Below are 22,578 nucleotides of genomic sequence, written 5' to 3'. Positions count from 1 at the left end.
CTATTTCCTCTTGTCCTATTGCTTGTTACTTGGGAAAAGAGACTGACACCCACCTTGCTACAACCTCCTTTCAGGTAGTTGTGGAGAGTGATTAGGTCTCCCCTCAGCCTCCTTTTCTCCAGCCTAAACAACCCCAGTTCCCTCAGCTGCTCCTCATAAGACTTGTTCTGTAGACCTTTCACCAGCTTTGTTGCTCTTCTTTGGACGTTCTCCAGCATCTCAATGTCTTTCCTGTAGTGAGGGGCCCAGAACTGAACACAGTGTTTGAGGTGCGGCCTCATCAGTGCCGAGTACAGGTGGACGATCACTTCCCTAGTCCTGCTGGCCACATTATTCCTGATACAAGCCAGGGTGCTTGTACTAGCATCCTAGCTATTTTTTAGCTAGCCATTTCAAAAGCCTGCTTGCTTTCTGTTTGCATACTTCTAAATTGTTATAGAATACAGCAGTACAATAAACAACACACAGTCGAGTAGTAACATAGCCACAAAAATTTTAAAAAAAGTCAGGACAGGAACCCATGAATTATCTTTGGATCAGGTTATTAAGAGTGTTCATATCAATCTGTTTACGTGCTTTGTTTGTCCTAATAGTACTCTGAATATTCATAAATAGTTCGTCTTCTTCTATCAGTGTCTTAAATAAAGGACTAATGATGTCAGGACAGCTTGCCTTGGCATTTATGAAACATGTTGTGATCTACCTGTAACTGATTGTAGGGGTAGCTGGAAGAGCATATTTTTAGATTGCTTCATTTTCTGTTATCAGAAAATCTGTCAACCTTAGCTGGAAGGCTTTAGCATTTCCCCTACTTCAAGGGGGCCTCTACAATGTGTCATGCCCTTGAGAAGCATCTGTTGTTTAATTTTATGAAATGATGTTCAGGTTAAATTGCAGAAGAGTAGCCAGGTCCTCCTCCTCCTCCTCCTCTTTGTTTCCCGCTCCTGTTCTTCAGAGTCCTCAGGGGTGCACAGGGAGCTGAACGCTGTCTCTGGGGAGCAGGCCTGTGCAGGAGGCAGAGCCCCGCAGGCTGCCATTTCAGTTCCTGGGGAGGGTGTTGGGATGGGGGTGAGGAGGGAAGGAGAGGGGAAGCAGGCTCTTGCCAGCAGTTCCCCTTATTCTCCGACCTTCTAGGGCTCAAGGTAACTCATTCTCTTGCCTCTTGAGGCACCAGCTTTGAAGTGAGCTTTCCTTCTCTTCCGGAGGCAGCGTTTAGACCTCCTCCCTGCTTCTCCTACATGATCCCTTGTATTACTGTCACTATTGATAACATCATATTAGGTACCCAAAGGGGCAAACTTTAGACCACATGAACACCTTACATTCAGGTATTTCTATTTTCTCAAGAGCTTTCTGAAACATCCTTCTTTATAGTAGCATAGCTGCGCCACTTCACTCTTCTTTCAACAATATGCAACTATAATCTAGCCACAATGGCTAGTTTTCCATTGCTACCAAGCTGTCTTCTACTCCATGTGTCACTTCTCCCACTGGTGAACACAAACCCAGGTTTGCCCGCTGAGGTGCTCTTTGCTCACCACCCACCCCACACTGCACCGGAGGAGCAGATGCATGTGGGTAGGGCAGTGAAGATGGGAGCCTGTTCCTTAGCAATCCCAGCAGCTGGTGTGTGGCAAGGAAGACCTAGAGAAAATTAAATGAACTGGAGGAGTTTCTTATTGGCATACGCAGCATGAAGCAGCTCTGTTTCGATGTCAGCAGTCTACTCTCTGCAGAGCTGGGTTACCTGTCCCAAGAGAAAAATCCACAGACCTTTTTTCTCCATCCAGAATTCAGGAGATTCAACTCAGGTTTGACAATTCAGTAGTCTTAGAAGCAATTGTCAAGTCTCAGAGAAAGTGTTGCATTGCCTTAATCTGGTTGTGAGGTGACAGACATTTGTTTAGCTGGGTTTAGGTCATCAAGTGGGATGGGCTATATTCTTCATGTTAGTCCCAGGACATAAAACAGGTAGTAAGGTGTTGTTCTGAAATTCAAAGTAACAAAGGGTTACAGAGGAACTCTTTCTCTGGCAGAGTGTTTTGATGATTTGTGGCTGTCTGTCTTAGATGCTGCACTATGGCTGCAGATTCTCCAAAGTATCTGCTGCTTCCTGTAAATATAATCTCAATTTTGTGAAGGTTTAACATTAACCATCTGTTCCACAACCATATGGTGACCTGAGCAAGACACTGGACTGACTGGATTTCTGTGGTGTTATTGAATGTAGGTTTTTATGTGGATGCAGAAAAATGCAAGATAGAGAAGTTTATTAAATCAGTCTCTCTCTCTCTCTCTCTGTATTCACTGCTACTCTTGGAGCAGCTGCTTACGCTCAGACTCTGAACTGAGTCAGTCACTTTACTCCAATAGATACTAAATCAGTCCCTTTATCCATTATGATTAGACAGCAGCAAAATGCACATCTGATAAAATGTGGAGAAATCCAACACAAAATTTAAGCTTCCCTCACAGAGAAAGAAATGAGCTCTAACCCTGACTGAACAGGTTAATGGCAAAACTGTACCAAATAAATTCATACTGTAATATGAAAGCAGAATCAAAGACATTAAGCATAGGCAATAACATATTTAAGGTACAATAAAAAGAGTGCCTCAAGCTATATTTGTCAGCAACTACTCCTGTATAAAGAGTGTCTTATAATTAACAAAAGATTACAGTTGAGTTAAATCTTAACACTTTGCATTTCAGATTTTCTGTAAACAAAGTGATTAGTTTGGCTTAACTGTGTATTCCAAGCAACCTTTATGAAAGTTCTACTTCACTGAAAACTACCATCCACCTCTTAAATTCAACAGTTTTATGTGACCTGGCTTCCTTAAACATTTTACTTATTTTACAAAGATTAAAAAATACACTGGGGAGCAAAATTATCTCAGCTTTGAAAATATGAAATTACATCTGAAGCAGTGCTTCAGTATGTAGTAATTTACTATGGTAGTTCTAAAGCACAGATGGGAGAGTATAGAAAGAGGATTAAACTGCTTTCCATATCCTAAACTTTATCAGGGATAACACAGAAAACTGTGTCATTCATTACTGCCTGGGGAGTTCTTAAGTGTTAACAATTTATCTAGCTGATACATTAGAAAAGCTAGGAAGTAATTTTTTTCATTAGCAATAACAGACTGCAACTAAAATGAAAGTCAAAGTTGCATTGCAAGAGTTTTATTCACATGCCAAACAGAGGAAATTAATTGCTTCACCTGGAAATATTGATCATAGTACATCTAAGCCAAAATCTAAGTGCATGGACCCAAGAAATGCACTGCTGAAAAATTTATTTTCCTGAGTCTTTATTTCTAAAAAGGCTATTTTTTCTGCATTTCAAATAAAGAATGAGACACTATTTGTGATACCTTATGTCATACAAGGTTTGTGTTCATACATTCTGCTTCACATCACAAAACCAAAATGTTTTAGGATTAAGTTCAGAACCTATTAAAATCAAAAGAAATACCCTCATTAACATTTAGCAGACTTTGGATCAGGCCTATCCAAAGATTCAGCTGATAATACCAATACATGCAAGAGATTACAACCAAAGTCTCATTATCCCTTGTAATGATATCCCCCTCATGTTTGTTTTCATTTGTATACTTTAATATTTTTTCTAGACACTTCTGTTTAAGCTATGCACTTATATTTAGCAGAGCTTTATGACTGCATTAGTTTTTAAATGATTTCTGAGTTTCTACAAATCCAAAGTTAGAGTAAGTGGCAGGTTTACTGTGATTTTCTGAAAAACAAATGATATCACAGAGTACTTGTTCAGTTTGTAAGGATTTTAATAAGAAAGAGAGCAGCAGATCTAGACTTGCAGGTTTTCTAGACATTATTTTAAACCAGTTTATGGAATCCAGTATTTATATATACACATATACTTTTCTGCCTCAAGAGTATACATTTCATCCTGAAAGTGGTATGTTGATTTAAAAATTTTTCATAAGATTTCTCTGTCAAATTCAGTAGGACTTCTGCATGAAAGCTTGGACCTTTCATAGACAGCTGCACTGAATCTCTGTTACATGGAATTTTTGTCTTAGTTTCCACTACAAATGTTTGCTACGGATCTGTTTCTCATCTGGCTTTTGTTCTATTAATCTTCCCTCCCACTGGCTTTTTGTAGGCTGGACTCTAACTTATCTTTGGCTACTAGGATTAATATAAAATCAGCAGGTAACGTGCAAATGTAGGATACCTTTTGTAAACAGAAAAACATCTCTGGAGCACTTAAGACCACATGAGCAGATATACTGCTCGGTATACTGAGATGTTTGGACAAGAACAGATGAGTATCCCATCTCCAACGGTGACTGAAATTGATATTAGTCATGTTCAGAAAAATAATTCCAGCCCTCATATTGTGTTTTTTCTTTTTGACTATCTAATCCCTTAATAATATATTATGCCTCAGTTGCTGTATGTAAGATAAATAATATGTCTTCTTTAAGTAAGTGTAAACTGACACCCAGCAAAGCTATGACTGTGGCTAACAGCACTCATAGTAGCAGTAAGAGTTTCCAGTTCTGGGCTAGGACATATGCATACATGTTTATCTTCTGCTATTCAATTTTCACATAGTATCATCATTTTATTTTAAATAAGATTCCCTGTATTCACTCAATCTGACTGGATTTTTACAGCAAGGTGCTGTTGACAAAATGGTCTGACTTCCCTGTGGTTAATGCCACACACAGCAGCAAACTACTAGTAATCAGCTCACTGCATTTGGCTTTCCCACTGCACTTATAAAATGGCTCCTTCCTCACCCTGACAGTTTCTTGCCTGTAAATTCCCAGAGATTAGAGGAAGGAGGTAAGCAGTGAGCAGAGGGAGCTGACAGACTAAGAAGATGCACACCATCCTTTGTCCCTCCAGAGGTCACACATTAGAGTTAATAAAGAAAATTAGAGACTGGCAATTGTACTACTTATACTGCACATTTAACAAACTAACCAGAGAACTAAACTATTTCCAGTTTCAGTCTGAGGACAAGCAAGTATCTTGGCTGGGTGCTCAGGACACAAATATACAACTCTGGTGTGTGGTTCAGATTTCTGTCTTCTACAGACTTCTTGCCTAAGTACCTACGGCCAACACTTTTAATTTCTGCTCCAGTGAACTAAATTAATAATTAATGTTTATTTGAGCTGGGACTGGGTAAGCCAATCATATCCCCTGTCAAGTGACTGCTCTACCAACCATGCCAGAGTCATGTGCAACCATATGCCCACGCACACACACCCGGCTCCTTACCTCAGCTGGTATATAATTAGTCTGTATAAAGTAGAACAGCTAATTCAAGGTTCTGGAGAAGCAGAAAGTCTCTCACCTGGTGGTTCGAGAAATCACATAGAAGAGGAGAACAGGAACCAAGAAGACAGTTTGAACTCTAATCCCCATAGTGAGAAAGGATGCTGCGATTTCTGGGCTGCAATTGGTGGGCTGCCAGGTAAGAGGCAGCAGGAGGGGTGAGTCGTATCCACTCCTTTACTCTCACTCTCCACAAAGCTTCTTTGGGTAAGTTTGCTCTTGAGGAAAGCAACCAGATTAATCACAGAGGTAACATAGGAACATGAATGAATAAATTATAGATCCCGATTTGACTTAAATGTAGGGTAGCTGTCTAGCTGCTCAATATTGACAAGAATTTTACAGTATCTGAATTTCTTCACAGGCAGACTTTATATTTCTAAGTATCTTTAAGCACCTTAAGAGTGAGGAAGCAACTTAAACTACAGATTTGAAAATCAGTGGTTTGGATTCAGACATCCCATCATCAGTGACTGCTAGATGACATGTATATGATTATGCTTTTTAGTGACACAGACAGTAAGCTCAACTGTATGATAATATGGGAATAGTACCACATTCCCTGTCATAGGGATATTGAAAGGATAACTGTGCTAAAGATTGTTAAGTTTTAGATTTGATAATAATGGTACCATGTGAGTGCCTACAATGAAGGTGGGAAGGTATGTCTAGCAGAGCCATCTTTGAAGTCCTACTTACACATTATTCTGGGTAAAACTGCTTCTAGCAGTTTGTAGCACTAAACCAATATATGTGTGATTCACTAAGCTAATCCTGATGGACATTTGGAACTTATTCATGGACATTACTGTTTGCATACCTCAGTGTTTTCTTTTGTGTGTTATTAGGGTAACAGGTTGTTGAACCACATCTGGATTCAATAGAGTTAGAGTAAATCTTGGCTGTTCCATGGTTATCCAGGATAAAAATGTAACCTATTCCATTGAATCCTACTTTGAAGAATTTGAGTGAAATAAGAGCAGGGGGAGTCACATGGGGCTGGGTCACTCTTTGATGTACAAGTCTTTGAACTGTATCTGTTGTCTGTACCCTTTTTACAGATCTCTGGATGCCAGTCCTCTTCAAGAACTGTCCTGATTGTTCCTTTTTCTCATAAGTTAAAAGAAGATAGGCCATCTAGGTAAAAGTTCTATGCAAATACAGAAATACTGCAGTGCAGTTTCCCTGCTGTCTACCCTCTCGATCCATCTATGGTATGATCCATTAGGATCATACTAATTCTCCTGTTGAAAGACTCTGTTCTATGTAGAGCAAAACAACACTGAAATTTCCTCAATAGTGGTGTTTTTTTTCCTCTACTGTTTTTTTCATGTATGTTCCAGTTTTCAAGTTATTCATCCTAGGCTTTTGGTAAATTGCCTGAATAATCATGTAATCAGTTGCCTGAGTAATCATGTTCTGCTAAATCGGGGTGGGGGTGGTCGTGAGAAAGGTTACCTACTCAACCTTTAATAAAGTTTCAGGAACTGCCAACTCCAAGCATCTTGTTTAACTAGGATGGATTTAAATGAGTGATAATATCCAGTTACTAACTCTGAGACAATTTGGCAGTCTGAGGTACCATGAGGACTCAGCTACAGCAAGCAAGGCTGTTCTCCACAGAAATGAATATTTGCTGGTATGCTGCCAAGGTTATTCTAGGGCTGCAGATGGCATCTACAGTTCCCACTGTATAAGCCTGGGTTTAATGTGACTGGTGCAGATAGTGTGTAGCTGATGCAGTTTTTTACTGGCATGTGATAATCAAATTTAAATTTTGTTTTCCCTAAATATTTTAGAAGACACTGATATGCTATGTGTTCCTGCAACATGTCCTGCCAGCAGTGTACAGACTTCTTCCCCTTAACGTCAGCCTCTTCTGCATATTGGATTACCTTAATAAAAGCCAGTAATAGTGGGTACAGACAGGGCATATTTTGCAGGTACAGAACAGCATGAGTTGCAATAGGGCATGAGGACTGCTACTTTTTTTTAAGGGCCCCTGAAGAGGCAAATACAGTTTGTCTCTCACGTGGCATGGTGTGTTTGTAGAAGTGAAGGAAAGTGCTATAACACATGGAGAGGCAGTAAGACAGTATAGCAGGGTCATGGATAGTCAAAAACGAGGACACTCCAAGCTGGAGGCTCTGCAATCACATGCACAGGGATGTAAACAGCTCAAATTGCTACTGCGTCAGTTGATGTATCCTTGCCTCTAAAAAATAGCACTGTCGCAAAAATTAGCTACATGGGTGTAACTGTTTGGTGACACTGGATGAGCTGGAGTAACTCAGATGGAAAATATAAGCTTTGTTAATACCTACCAACTAAGGGGCTATCCAGAGTAACTTCCAAGAATATAAAGGGTCTGTCCAAACAATGTGGAGCTGTTAAGCTATATAAAACAGTAAGGTGGGAAGAAGTGCGCTGTGTAGAAGCATGTATTTCTTGTTGCAACATGAACTATTTTATGTGGCGGATTCTAGCTCATGGCTATATTTGCAGTCCTAAGATGTTTAGACCATTCTCTTTTAAGCAAATTCTGTACTTCCTGGATGCGTTGATACTCACACTTCAGAACTGATCTAGAACTTTAGGCTTTATCACTGTATTTTACTAAGTACAGATTGAAACCTAACTTGCAGAGTGTTAGAGAAAAGCCTTATTTGCCACAACAGCAACTGTATAGCCTTTAATGTATAGCTGATATGGATTGCTGGTCTTCTCTGGTGGGATAAAAGAATTGCTTTTTTTATCATGAAGACGGTTTTAAAAAGCTACTGAGTCTAACTTAGAATTACCGGTCAAAATGTGGTGCTTGTACAGTAGAATTTGGAATGATTTGTAAAAGAACAAGCTATGGGCAGCAGGTACATATCTAAATCAGCTAAGGATTCACAAGATATTTGAAAACTGAATGGGGAATTTCCGAGTCCCTAATTTTGATGCCCAAAAAGGTGAGACTTGCACAGACGTGATAAGAAAATCAAAACATATGCCAGGAGCTTACCAATGAAATTGTTAGACTTTAGTTTTTGTATTCTAGGTGCTACTGTGGCTTCACTGTCTTCCAGTGAATTACTCCTGATCTGTATGAGAGTGAGAGCAGAGACAGGACTCAAGATTCTCAGTGTAGACTCACAAAGGACAGAAGAATATTTTTAATCTAAGGTTGTGTCTACAAATATAGATAGATGCAACTGGCTGGCTGGGAACCAGCTCCAGTCCAGAAAACTGCAGAAAAGATGGTGGTATCAGCAAAATAGTACATTCTGCTCAGAGGCTACTCATCTAGGTGTAGGGGGCTGTGTGAGCCAGCTGGCTCTTTCTCTTTTGCTTGGATCTTGGTGCTGTCAGCAGCCATCTGCGGGTATCTCCTGGAGGTAAGCTGTGCAGGAAAACAGGAGTGGGTGCCTGTGGTCACAGGCAGCGGGTGCAAGTTAGGTTAGAAAGACTGTCCTCAGTCTGTATCCAACTTAGCGTATAAATTGGTAGAGGAACCCTGAATTAAGTTGCCAGAAGTTCTCAGATCGATAGACGGATTTCTTTTGGCTTCAGTTAGCTTTGGATCAGGCTTTCAAGGAAGAAATAGATGACTAAAGTCCTTAACCTGAATTCTCATAGGAAAAAGTGGAGAGGCAATCTTTCTTGCGGAGTGGATTGGAAAACCTCTGCTGGCCTTTCAAAGTTCTGTTCTTAAATGCTCACACAAGGCCTGGGTGGCTACAGGCTTAGAGGGCAGCACTGATTGTTTGGAGCTGCTTCAAGCAGGGTGTGCTTAGTAAGACTGTCATCTTGATATTAAAAAAAAGCCATCAAAGTAAAAGGGAAGTGGGGAGATGGGAAGCTAAATGTTTGCAAAACAGGCTGGTTCTTTGAATTTCCCAATCCATTACATAACAAAAATGCATGAACTGTGTGATTAAGAATACTAAGTAGTAAGTACAGAAATCAATTCTGTTTAGTGAGGATTCAAATCCCCTCGAGGCTTTAAAATGTTTTTTAAAGTCTAAGGAGGTGTGGGGGGGTGACATCTTTTCTATAAATGCATAGAATTACTAAGCACAGGGGATTTATTTAAACAGGAAACTTACATTATTGAGATTAGACATCTCGTTTTCAAGGTGCTCCTGGAAGATAATGACTCCTATACCCATAATTCACTGTAGACATCAGTTTTGTCTGATAATACATAAATTGGCCTGACGATAGAAGTTAGCAGTTTTCACTCTAAATTGCAGTATAGTGCTAGATAGCAATAAAAAATGTGTGGGCCAGATTCATAGAGTTTCAGTAAAACTATAGAGCAGAGGATTTCACCCTCCCATTTAGGAAATACACATTTCCTCTTTAGAACAGAGATGCAGGTTTTCCTTTGATTAAAATATAACTGCTCTGAAAAAAAATGTAAATCTGGGACAAGGGAAAGAACAATGTGATTATTTATCCTAGAAGGAATCTTAGCTTCAAGGAATGGCTGTATGTTACAATGAATTGTATGGGAAATGCCATGTGCTTTTGTGATGTTATGATTAAATGTGGTCAGTTAACAGGAGAAGGTGCATGAAATTCTGATTGCACTGAATTTGATGGGAATTTTGCCAGTGACTTTAATAGGCACAGACCTTCCCTGGGATTCCGAAACTGTGAAAGCATTTTACTTGCCTGTTTGCTTTTGAGTGATAGAATATTGGCTCTTTGTGTCTTCATTTGCTTGATTTTCTGAGCTGAAGTAAATGTTATGGCTATTTATGCTGAGTGAGCTGAAAATAATCTTTAACTGAGCTAAACTCTGTTACAAATCCTTGTTGCAAAGATGTAAAAGCTGCTGTGTTGAATTGATCATTGCATCTGTAAAACTGTCTTTTCAAAGGAGGAATGGAACACTGCAATTTGGCAGGGGTGAGGGGGTTGTGAAGCTTTTTCCTTACCAACTTTTAATTAGCTGCTGAATGTAAGAGGAGGAAATGAAGAAGCTGTCTCTAAATTGAAGGAGATTCTAAAAGAAAAAAAAAATCAATAACGTTTAAAGAATCAGATTTTTAGTTAGTACTTCATGGGTCCTTTCCAAACTGTTAAGTAGATGTAATTTAGAGCCAGTCACTGGAACATTTGATTCAGGAATATCAAATGTTAGTAGCTCTGTCTTAGAGACACTATTGTGTTTGTGGTCTGAAACAGAGCTTTCTACCATTTCGAGTATCTTCAGGGGATGTTCATGATAGAAAATGTTAAACTTGTTTTATAATAGCAGTTTCCTAGGTTCAAATAGTGGCTTCTCATAGAGCACTCTGTCATGGGTTGTGGGTCAACAAGGAAAGCATTCTGCACAGAACTGCTTTGTCATCTGCCTATTGTAAGTGAACAGAAGGAGGTGAAATGAGGCAGGGGTTTTATCCAGTGTGCCACCTACATGGTTGCCTTCACATTTTAGAGAATATGTGGTGTATTGAGCAGGCACTTGATGAAAGTAGACACACATTCTCTTTCCAAAGAAATGGGAAAGCCAAGAGAAAGCGTCTAGCTGACTTAATTGCTGAATCTCCCATTTTCTACCAGGGCAGCTTGTGGACCATAGTAGCAATGCATGATAAAGCAATAATTTAGCCTTTTATGTGGAGTGAATAGAGAAATGTGACCACTTAGCATATGATTAGTTATATATTTAACACTCACACTGTATCAGACAGTAGCATTGTTGCTCTTAGTTTTAAATTTGTATGAAGATGCTCAGATGAGAAATATATGATGATCAGAGGAGTAGATGTACATTTTCATTAAGGATAGATATGCTATGGGAGGAAGAAAAGAAGGGAGAAGACAATAGGGGTAAATATTAGTTCCAGATTTACTGAAATGTGTCCAGGTTAGCAACTACTAATTATTTTTCCTTTGTCCAGCAAACCAAAGAAATCTGTGAATTGCACAACTCTGCTGGTGACTTCTCCCAGTGACAGATGAAGCTGCACCAGTAGAATGGTTATCATAGGACTGGGAGCCTGGAGCCAAGGCTGAATTGTGAGTACCTGAATCATTTATGCCAGGCTAGATTATGGGTTGCCACTTACTGTGAATACAGAGCTGAAATACAGCCTCCTGAAAAGGCCAAGGATGACTAGAGATCTCAGCTATGAAGTCTATTCATTCTGCAGGAATATAAACCTCAATATATGAAAGCCTTGATTTGTGGGCATTTTTTTATTTTTTGTGTTTGAACTACTTGCAAGGATGTAGAGTCCAAGCATGTAGAAACCATGTAGCAGTGAAGAAAAATAATTAAATGCTAACAGTAGTGTAAGATTAGAGCTAGGAAGTGAAGGTTCAAGTGTTTCCTGTTCGGTAAAACTGATTGCTGTACCCTTGTTATAGTGTGGGTTTGCTGTTCTGGTATGCTACTGATGCTGCAAATTGCTCTATTTATACCAGATAAAATGTACATAGATGTCACAACACTGACGTTACCTTCAAACTTGTTCTACTTGGTTACTGGTTTTTAAATTATTTTCAAAGCTCAAATTGTTTACACAGACAGCTGTGATATCAAGCGGCATTAAGAACTCTCGCTGAGTATTTTATTTATATTATTCATCCTGATCAACCAATTATAAGTTGGAACCTGATGGGTAATGTCATCTATAGTTTAGGCCTATCAACAAACTTGACCCTTACAGATGGCTATATCAGTGAATTACCAGAGGTCTAAAATGTTTCCTTTTCATTAGAGGAGTCTTAACACTGTAAATACTCAAAAACATGTAATAACAAATTTTCAGTCTTTAGTCTTAGGGTTTTAGGGGCTGTCATCCAGAATATCTGCAGCAGTGCTTTGGGATCCCACTTGAAGTATTCACTGAAGGCTATTTCTTGTAAAGCTATTAGACCAGCAGAATGGAAATCAGAATGGGTTAAATTTCTCTGTTTCTCAAGCTGGATATTTGAACTGAATATTTTAAACCTGACTTGAACAACTTTCACTCAGTACTGTCACCATAATACCTTCGGTATAGATACATGAAGAGAGCTGATACAGCTGGAAACAAAAGGATGAATGCACCAGGATATGAAATGAGAGCAATTGAATGTTGGAGGACTGCCTTTTGGAGAATGAAGGAAGTCAAACAAGCCACCTGGGGCATGCAATCAGGAGGCACGTCTATAGAGTCTAAACTGGTATGACTCCCTGTTTCAATCTCCAGCTCTGTATTTGCGAAAAGCCTGCCTCCGGTTTTCACATTTTACTTCAATGGAATAGTGCCTAACTCATGAGATTTCAAGCCCGATGTAATGGATTGCACCTGTCCAAATGGTGAAGAAAGAACAACTGAAACAAGAGTTGGCCCAATGCCCTAGAAAGTTTCCAGATGGGCATTTATCTCTCTTTACAAAAGGTTGTCTTGTACAGCTCTGCATTTTTGCTTTCCTACACAGTTGTTTGCTATATATGCATATGTCTGTAACTGTAGATACAGGCTGCTTTTTATCTTTTAATTTGTTTTTCTTCTTAAGTTATTATTTTTTCTGCATGTCTACAAATATAAGCAAAATGAAAACTGAATAGCTCAGTAGAAGATCTGTGCTTTCTTAGCTACTCTTAGCTAACCCCCTCAAAAGCCACAACCCAAAATCAGTCTGAATGGAAAACATATCTCCCTGAGTTACTTAGGTGCTGGTTCTTTATTTTATCTTGTCATTTTACTAGCTCTTCGGTCTTTCTGGAGTTTTCAGATAGCTGTTACTGTAAATAAACATTTTAAAAAAAAAAAAAAAAGTAGTTTTCCATAGCTGGGACAGGGTGCATTTGATCATTACTTTCATAGTACTTTGCACATGAAGTTTGTGCTATTATTTCAGTTTTTCCAGCTGGAGAACCTGAGGCACAGGAAGGATAAGAACTTGCTCCCTCAGGAGGAAACTAGCAAGTGAGCCACAAAGCAAATGCAAGCCCATCTGTGGTAAGCTAGGCCTCTCAGATGTCTATTTTTGTATAATCACATTAGGAAAGTGTCACTAGGTGGTAATTGACAAAATCTGTTAGTGTTCCTCAAGTTTGTAAGAGGAGTAAATGAGAAGTCTCTTGTTAATTGGCTTCTAAACAGTAACATTTTTCATGACACTCTTCATACCCAACCCTACTTTTCTAATATGAAACCAACCTAAAATTATAACTGAAAAGGGGGTCTGGGAAAACTCTTCAAAAAATAATTTTATATACTTCACAGTAAATAGGAAAAGTGCAAGCTAAAGATCTTTTCCTTTTAAAATCAAATCTTATCTGTCCTCTGGTGTTTGTCAGCATGCTTTTGTGTGAGCCTTGTTTGGGTTTTTGTCTAGGGTAGAAACTAAGTTATGGTAAAATGTATTTATGCTGCCAAAATATGGACATTTCAAATTCACTGGGGTGCAGGATCAAACTGCAAATTTACTAGAATAAACTGAAATAGTCAGAAGTATGAGCAATGAAAGAGTTGCTTAACAAATATGAAGCTCTGGGGCCAAAGAAAGGAAATCAAGATCTTGGTCACAAAATGACACTACATCTCCATTTGTGGTGAATTTCATCTTATGTCTTTGGTACCAGCTGCTGCTTGTTCATGTAACCAAGTATCATAGCATTCACATAAGAGCTATGGAAAATTAATTGTGGGTTGGGAGGCAATATTATTCCAAACCCAGTCTAATTTCAAGTATTTCATAATCAGAAACAGTTCAAGACTCACAGTGCTTTTGACATTATTTCTTCCTCATACAGTTCTACTCCACTATGGGTGATGGAATTTTGCTGATTTATACCAGTTAGTGACATAGGCTACTGTTTTCCTTTACAATTGCTTATCCCTCATCTGCCTGTCTCTATGCACTATAATACCTCTTATTATAACGCTGGAATCCCAATTTTTTAATTTCCAGATTTGCCAGGTTTTCTAATAGCAAAATCTGCATCATCAAGCAGTCAACATGTCAGACACCAGTTTGGTAATTATTCATTAGTGTACAGACCCAGAGTGTGAGGGTTTCATTTGGTTTTTGTTTGGGTTTTTTTAATAATTTAATTGTGGCCCACAAATTTATTTTCCAAGGTTCCTTCCATTCAAAATGTAGTCAACAATAGTTACTTAATTTTGTAAATTAATTAATCTGTATAGGAAATCAGCATTTCTGAACAATTTCTGTGTGTCTTTTGATAATCTGAGTGAACTGAGAAGATTTGTCTTGGAGTTAGCTGTATGTTACAGTGGTTTTAGGCAGAAAGATTTCTATTTCTATTAGATGATAAAATAAATGGAAACAACAGCCTGCAAGAGAGCATTTTCCAAGTCTATCATAATCATTCATAAACAAATAATTTTGTTTTGTGGTAAACATTGTTCTTTAATTCAGAAAACAGTTTGTACTGGCCTGGGGAAGCCTGTCTCATTTGATAATGGGCTCTGAATCCAGTGGATTATTGCAGGGATTTTATCTTGCAGTAATCTCCAGAGAGAAATGTACAAACAGCTGGGAGAGCAAGGAGGAGCTACACTGTGCAGCGGGAGTTTGTGGAGCAGAATTTTGGGGTGCTGGAGTGGATCTCAATACCAACATGAATCTTTTCTGTTTTTCTCTGGTAAGTGTACACACACATGTTTTCATTTAGTGGGTTGCTGAGTTGATAAACTGAACTGGTGGGTGTGTTTGGATGGAAGAAAATCAAGGTGTTATATCATAAACTGTGCAAGGGTTGTGTAACAACAGCGAGTCTCTCTAGCATCCACAAAAGAGAATTTGTGTATGAGAAGCTATACATAGCAAAATATGATTCAGTAAAACTAAGATTAAGCAAAAAGCATATAACAAATGTACTATCTGTTACTATCTGTAACTATTACAAAAAGATGCAGATTTAAACATGAGGCATTTGACCCCAACACAGTGAAATGCCTCATATGCATGTTAAAACTACTAAATATATGTATGCTATAAGTTGCTTTAAACTATTTTTTTTTTTGAGATAATAGTATCTGTTTTCCTTCTTAAGTAGTTTGGGAGAACTCCTAGAACTTTTCAAGCATTAGTTTTCTAATAGCCAAGCATGAAGACATAGTCATGAAGGCTAATCCAGTCATATGGCAATATTTACTCACAGTCAGAGGAGTTGATTTAAGACCCTCTTCAGGTTTGTTTTTGTTTTTGTTTTTGTTTTGTTGTTGTTGGTTTTTTTGTTGTTGTTTTTTATATATATATATTTTTTATTTTCTTTTTGTTTGTTTTTTCCTCTTTCCTTTCCCCAGGGCAATGGTCCGAATGAACAGGTAAATAAGGATAGGAAATCCATGGAAACCATTTCTGCTTTCAAAGCTTAACCATCTGCCAATACTAATGCTCAGTATTAGTAATGGTAATTAAATGAGTATATTTGCTGCATTTACACAGCACAGTAGATCTGTTTGCCCATTTTTCATCTTTTGTCCAGATGTTTAGTGTATCTTCCCCATATGTTTAGAAAGAACAATAAAAATCAATATTCAAACTGCACTGACAGGAATTCAAATAGGGGAGCTGCTTTTTGTAAACTGTTGTTCCTGATTGCTAATGCTATCTTAGTGCAGAGTACTGGTGTTCTCCAGATCATAACAATTAAAAGTTGTTTTGGAGTACTTAAAGTAAAATGCAGTGGTATTTTAGGATTCTGTGACAAGAGTCACTCATAAAAAATAATTCCCTGGGAATTCAATGACACTTTTGATCATAGTTTAATGTGAATACCTGTGTATTTGTTCAAAGTTAACAATGGCTTTGTGGTACATTCTGTAACAGCTTGAAAATACTAATTTCTGAAGTTCTTTGGGACAGAACTGTTCTATCAATATTTTATTATTCCATTGGGGCAGCTTCTTACTTTCTATCTGGTTAACTTTTTAAAAAAGCGTAGAGCTTTGTATCAGTTGAGAAATCAGCATTTAGACAAAATGTGAGGTAGGTTGTGTGTGTGAGAGTAGGTCAAGTTGCACTTTCTCTGTTAAACCGGGTATGCAGCAGCTGGAGTTTCTGTGAGAGAGATAATGACTGAAGTGAAAATGGATGGTTTAGACAAGTGAAAGCTAGTGCCATGATAGTTTCTGTAATGAAATAATTAGTTCTGGTTAAAGATTGCTGCTAAGAAGATAACCTCTGTTCTTTACAAGCTTTCCATGGGAGCCATTCTGTCTGCTTTGGTAATCTTTCAAGCATCTAGCAAAACACCTCACAAGTTATAAAGATCTAAAGATAATTCATAGGTCACTAATATATTTCATAAAACTCGGAGCCCTGTGCAGTCCTCCCTATGCATGTGACACAGTGCAGTTGCTTTCTGTAACCAGATTGTCTAGCTTGGAAACGAGCTAGTATCCAAATATGTACACTAGCTACTTTGTTGGCCTGTGACTGTGAAAAGGCTGGCAACAAGGTGAAGTATCAATATAAGGGTGTTTTTCTCTTTGAGAGAGTCAAGTCAGAAATAATGCACAGCAACAAAACATTGGGCTTTAAAGACAACTTTTAAAGACATCAGAGGAGCCAGTTCCTTAGTAGAGGCAAATAGCCACTGATGACTAGAAATCACTGCTGATTTACATCAAGTGAACATCCGGAGTAACTGCTAAACCTGAAACCATGGAAAAGAAGTTTAGACTATCGGCAGACAGAACAAAAAGAGCTGTTTGATGGAAGTATTTTCCTCCTGTAGACTGACTGACAAGATTTCAGTCTGCAATGAATGTGTGCCTGTGTGTACATGTGTGTGAACTATATGTATATATTTTTAAAATACATTGCTTTATAGCTCAGACAATAGTTTTCTACCCTATGGAGTATAGTGGATGAAGTAAGATACAGCCGGAGGGAATGACAAGAATATTCTGTTTAAAAACAGAGTAGAACCAGACTTCTGGCTTATCCAAAGTGGTGGAACACTACAGTAGTTAAAGGGACATCAGTTTATGCTGTCAGAGTTGATCCTCTGTGGGTTTACTTTCATACATAAAACTGATACATATATTTACATAAGAAACACAGTGTTATGGGCCAGTCTAGCAAATGGTGACATGGAGGTTGAAGACACTCAAGATTCACAAGATGGTTGTAAAGGCTTTGGAGCCTGGACTGAACTCTGCCCTTCCCAGGGAAGCAGACAGAAATTACTTCAATCTGTTGCCACCTGGGAGCCCTTTGATCTCCTAATATGAGTGTTCCAGTATGGGGTGTTTCCCCAGCAGTACATTTGCATCCTGAATTGACTTCAGAATTATTTGGTTTCTCAACTGAGATTAATTTTGCATCAGACTCACTGCCATGGTCTCAAGGGATTTGCAGGCAAATTAGGTTTGCCTTCAAAACCTTGTGTCCCTTCTCCATTTGCAAAATGATCAAAAGGATAAATGTCCCTTCTTTTGTAGACCTTTTAAAAGGTCAGTCTTAGACCCTGAATTTGCAGTGCCTTTTCCATTTTATGGTCCTTTACATGTCAGACAATTAAATCAGAACAATACGATTTGTATTATGGACAATATACAGAGAGGTGCCCAAATCAGGCACTGCTTCTGTATGATTTGCAAGAAATTATGTCTCCAAACCATCTATTTCAATACCCTGCCTAATAAATGGCAGCATCCTAAAAATCTGAGAAATAAAAGATATTATTGAATCGTCAATCCTTTAGTTAAGGTAGAATACATTTCTTACATTATTTTCCTGAATCAATTCTCCAATATCAAGAATATACGCACTGGGATTAGTACCAATTCACCTGGAACACTACCAGTTAATCCTGTCCTGAGTTATTGTCTTTTCTGACAGGGTATACTTTTACTAGTTTGGTGGCATTTACTCCTGGAAGCAGCATAAGTGTTTCCTTAGAAGGGGTCATCTTTGAACACAATTGTACCCTTAGCCCAAATAACAGGCTTTTCAGATATTTCTCTACAGAGGCTCCATTTCATGAAGTACACACCCCCAGGAACATGTCCAGGTGTTGAGCTTCCTTGGCACACAAGCATCTGTGTCTGTTCTAGCAAACTCTCCAAAACAAGGCAGCTGCATGCAACCTGCCTGTTAAGTGTAGTTTTGATGATGTTTTAACCACTGTGCCAAGGAGTCATTTGGATGTGTGTTAGTTAACAAAAGACAAGTGTGGGCCAGGGACTGTTTGGGCAGGGAGCACCAGTGCAGATGATCACATTGCAGCACCCTGGTTCATTCTTGTCCGTCATTTCATTTACTAAGAGAGATGCAACCAGATGTATTTCTGTTTCAAAGAAAAACCAAACTTCAGTGCAGTCTCCATAAGAAAGTGGATGTGAGGGACATGAAAGACTTCCTTACACAAGGCGATACTTAAAGCCTAAATCCTACCTTCTTTGGCAGTGATGGTGGCATTAGTAATGGAACTAATGAAGACAGGGAAGAATTTTGGATACTTGAGAGGTGCCAACATCTTGTATATCAGAAACCTATGTAAGAAAGGCAGTAGAGAAAGGATACAACACTCCTAATCGCAGGATTGCTCAGATCAGTTATTCAAGTTGAGCACTGATCTTAGGGTTTAAACCAAATAAGATCCCTTGCATTTTTCTATTTCTTTTCCATATCATAGCTTGCTAACCACCACTTTTGCTAGTAAAACTTAAAGTTAAGTACCAAGTGAAAGTCTAATCATCTTAATGATTTGCAGTAGCATTGAACTAGTTGTGTATGTTATCTTGATAGTTGGTTTAAAGATGTACTGACAGCACAATGTAAAATATATTACATCTAATGTTATGAAATGAAGCAGCACTTGGCACTAAAAACTAATGTTTCTATGGTGCAAGATGCAGAGAAAATAAGTATTAATAAAAGTGGTGTAATAGATAAATTATTAGATGGAGCCTCCATATGTTAAAGAAACCATAGAGTAAATAGAAAGATGCTAATGCTGCTATGACTATTGGGACATGATGTTACTTAGAAATGGATTTAACTCAAAAATATGTGTTTTAACAAAGAACGATTACCTGAATGTGGTGTCATGGTTTGAGCCCAGAGGGAAACTGAGCACCATGCAGTCACTTATTCACCCCTTCACCCCCAGTGCTGGGAAGGAGAAAATGAAGAAAAAAGACTCAGGAATCGAGATGAGGATAAGGCAGGGTGACTCACCCATTACAGTTATGGGCAAAAGACAGACTCATTAGGGGAAGGAAAAAGAACATCACTTTAATTCAAGCACTAACAAAACCAACAATTAACAGACAGAGTAGGACAGTGAGAAGCGTTACCACATCTTAAAATCACATTCCCCTACTCCTCCCTTCTTCCTGGGCTCAGTTTTGTTCCCAGTATCTCTACCTGCTTTCCCAGCAGTGCAGGGGTAGGGGATGGGGGGTGCAGACAGTCCACCACTTCTTCCTCGAAGTGGAGAGGGAAGCACTCTTCTGCATTCTTCCCCCTGCTCCACATGGTTTCCCTCTCACGGGAGACAGTCCTCCACAAACTTTCTCCATTGTGAGTCCTCCCCATGGGCTGCAGCTCTTTCCAAGATGCTCCGGTGTGGGTCACCCCCATGTGTTGCAGCCCTCCCAGTGCTGAACTATGACAGCGGGGGCTTCTTCTTCCCATAGAGAACCACCCTTCTTCGGGCGCAGCTGCCACTTCCAGTGTGGGGTACTTCACAGGCCACAGGCGAAACTCTGCTCCACCAGTGACCTCCATGGATGGCAGGGGGGCAGCCCTGCCATCTCACCATGGGATACAGGGGGGCTCTCTGCTCCAGTGCACCTCTCCCCTTCCTCCTCCTTTCTTCCACTGACCTCAGTGTTCGCATAGGTGTCCTTCTTGTAACTCCTCCTCACAAGTCCCAATCCCCTCCCAGATTCCCCTCCTTAAATACATTACCACAGAGGCGTGGCCACCATCACTAATTGGTGCGGCCTTGGCCAGAGGTATGTCCAACTTGAAGTTGGGGCAGCTTTCAAGAAGCTTCTCACAGGGGCCACCACTGTAGCTCCTTCCCCCGCTACCAAAAACCCCTCCACACAAACCCAGCACATGTGGAAAGACCATCCTCTAAAGTGTAGTGTGACTATAAGAGATCTTAGTGCCTGAGCTTTGTAGTGCTTCCCATGTAATCACCTTCATATACTCCTTATCATTTTAGCTAGATTGTTATCATCCCACCATACACAGGAGTTCACATTTAAACACTGATCTGGAGAATGGCCTGACTGCATTACTAAATGTTCCTCTTTCTGCCTTATGATCGATCTAGTCTCTCCATGCCATGATAATATCGTGCAAAGAAAAGAGCTACAGACAATTATTTTCTTCTAGATCTGAATTGGATTTTTTCTCCCATAAAACTCCTGATGCAAAGGGCTTCAAAAGGCTTTCTCATCCCATGTAGGAGAAAGGAGATGTACTAACTACTCCAGAATTAAGTTAATGTATTCTTCTGTTATCTCTCATATTGCTCTGTGATGTTTAGTGTGCTCAGGACTACTAAAAGACTTGACATATGAAATGGAAGACTTTACTGACATCGTGTTTTTTGGTATAGAAGTAGACCTAACTTTAAAAAAATTTAAAAAAGAAAGCAAGAAAATTTCAATTTTAGTTAAATACTTCAGGTTGCCCTGAAATAATTATTTCTTTCAATATTTCCCACCTACAAGGGAAATATATTCCAACAAGGTATAAAACCAGTCAGCAAAGAAAACTCTTTTGTAAACTGAAGGTGCACTTTCTCTTTCTTGGGTGCTCTCTTTCTCCTCTTTTGTGCTTTCTTGTGCAGGTTTTCTTTCCTGCACTCATTTTCTGGATGGTCATCTGTTGCACCCACTCTCTCTTGCTCATGTGCTCACTGTTTCTTGTGCCTGTGCTTACTCGAGCCTAGTCTCTCATGCACACTTGCTCATTTTTGTTCCCTCACTCTTTCCCAGACCTTTGCCCTTTCTTGAGCCCACCCTTTCTTGTTCCCTTGTGCTTGCTCTTTCTATTGCTCAAGCTCTCTCATTCTCATGCTCTCCTTTTGTTGGTGCTTTCTTTCTCTCGCACTCTTTCTCACATGCTATTTCTCTTGACCCTTCTCAGTCTCTCTCTTGCACTCTCTATCTCTCTTTCTTTCTCTCCCTTTCTCACATACACTCTGCCTTGCTCATACTTTAGTTCTTTCTCACATGCTTTGTTGCACACACTTGCTCTCTTGCACATGCTCATGCCTTCATGTGCCCACTCCCTTTCTCCTGCCCAATGTTTCTCGCACCTTCACACATTCTTTCTCAATGAGCTTTATCTCTCTCCCTTGCATGCCCACTCTTTCTCTCTTGCCCTCTTTCTCATTCTCATTCTCATTCTCATTCTCATTCTCATTCTCATTCTCTTTCACATGAACTTGCTCTTTCTCCCATACTTGCTCTTTCTTGCACACGATCACAATCTTTCTAATGCCCACTGCTCCTTCTCATGACCAATCTCTCTTTCTCAGTCCCCTTCTTTCACTGATCTCATGTCTGTATGAGTTTTCTCACTCCTCTTTCTTGTTACTTGGCACCCTTTCTTGTGATTTTGTTCTCAGTCTTTATTACACCCTCACTTTACTGCACATGCTTTCTTTTTCTCCTGCCATGTCTTTCTTTCCTGCACACTTATTCACATGATCTCTTTCCATTTCTCTCCTTTTCTCTCTCTTCCCCTTCTGCCCTCTCCTCTTCTCTCTCTCCTCCTCTGTTCCCTCCTTCTATCCCTCTTTCAAACATCCTTTCTTGCATGAACATGCTCACTTTTTCTCACATGCTGGTGCACCTGCTCCATGTCTCATGCCCTTGCTGTCATCACAACATCTTGTCCTTTCTTGTGACCTTGTGCTCTTTCTCACGTACCCATGCTTGGATTCTTGCATGAGCTTTTTCTTATGCTCTCTCACTTCTTTTGTGTCATCTCTTTTCCCACACACTCTGTCCCCTTCTTGAGCACTTTTTTTCTTGAAAGCTCTCTCTCCCCCTCTTCACTCTTTCTCTATCTCTTTCTTTTTCTTACTCTTGCTCTCTCACACTGTCTCTCATTCTCACATTCAATCACTCTCACGTTTGCTCTTTATCACTCTTTCTTGCATCCCCTCCCTTTCTTGCACCCTTACTCCCTTCCTTATGCCCTTTCTCATGACCCCACCCCATTTCTTGCAACCTTGTGCCCTTTCTTGTGACCCTGCTCTTGTGCTTTCTCGTGCCCTTGCTTGCAATTACTCATGCC

At 39.4% G+C, this 22,578-nt stretch overlaps 1 protein-coding gene across 5 annotated transcripts in view; it reads left to right on the top strand.

Moving 5' to 3' along the window:
- The first annotated feature begins 5,311 nt into the window (after positions 1–5,311).
- Positions 5,312–22,578, top strand: part of SAMSN1 (SAM domain, SH3 domain and nuclear localization signals 1) — a 108,224-nt gene continuing 90,957 nt past the window's right edge. The window contains exons 1-6 of one of the 5 annotated variants that reach the window (XM_074858046.1): positions 5,312–5,476; positions 6,399–6,478; positions 11,238–11,355; positions 12,345–12,507; positions 13,189–13,289; positions 14,805–14,941. In XM_074858046.1, coding sequence (XP_074714147.1) covers positions 14,918–14,941 — 24 coding nt within the window. In that variant the 5' untranslated portion in view covers positions 5,312–5,476; positions 6,399–6,478; positions 11,238–11,355; ... (1 more) ...; positions 13,189–13,289; positions 14,805–14,917. Of the gene's footprint in view, positions 5,545–6,398; positions 6,479–11,237; positions 11,356–12,344; positions 13,290–13,542; positions 14,942–22,578 lie in introns of those variants that run through there. The other 4 variants (XM_074858055.1, XM_074858042.1, XM_074858059.1 and 1 more) reach the window with 4 other exon arrangements.

This window comes from Strix uralensis, chromosome 2 (genome assembly GCF_047716275.1).
Source record: "Strix uralensis isolate ZFMK-TIS-50842 chromosome 2, bStrUra1, whole genome shotgun sequence".
In the NCBI taxonomy this organism is placed as follows: domain Eukaryota; kingdom Metazoa; phylum Chordata; class Aves; order Strigiformes; family Strigidae; genus Strix; species Strix uralensis.
The sequence above is the reverse complement of the archived record's forward strand: the minus strand, read 5'-3'. Positions and strand labels throughout refer to the sequence as shown.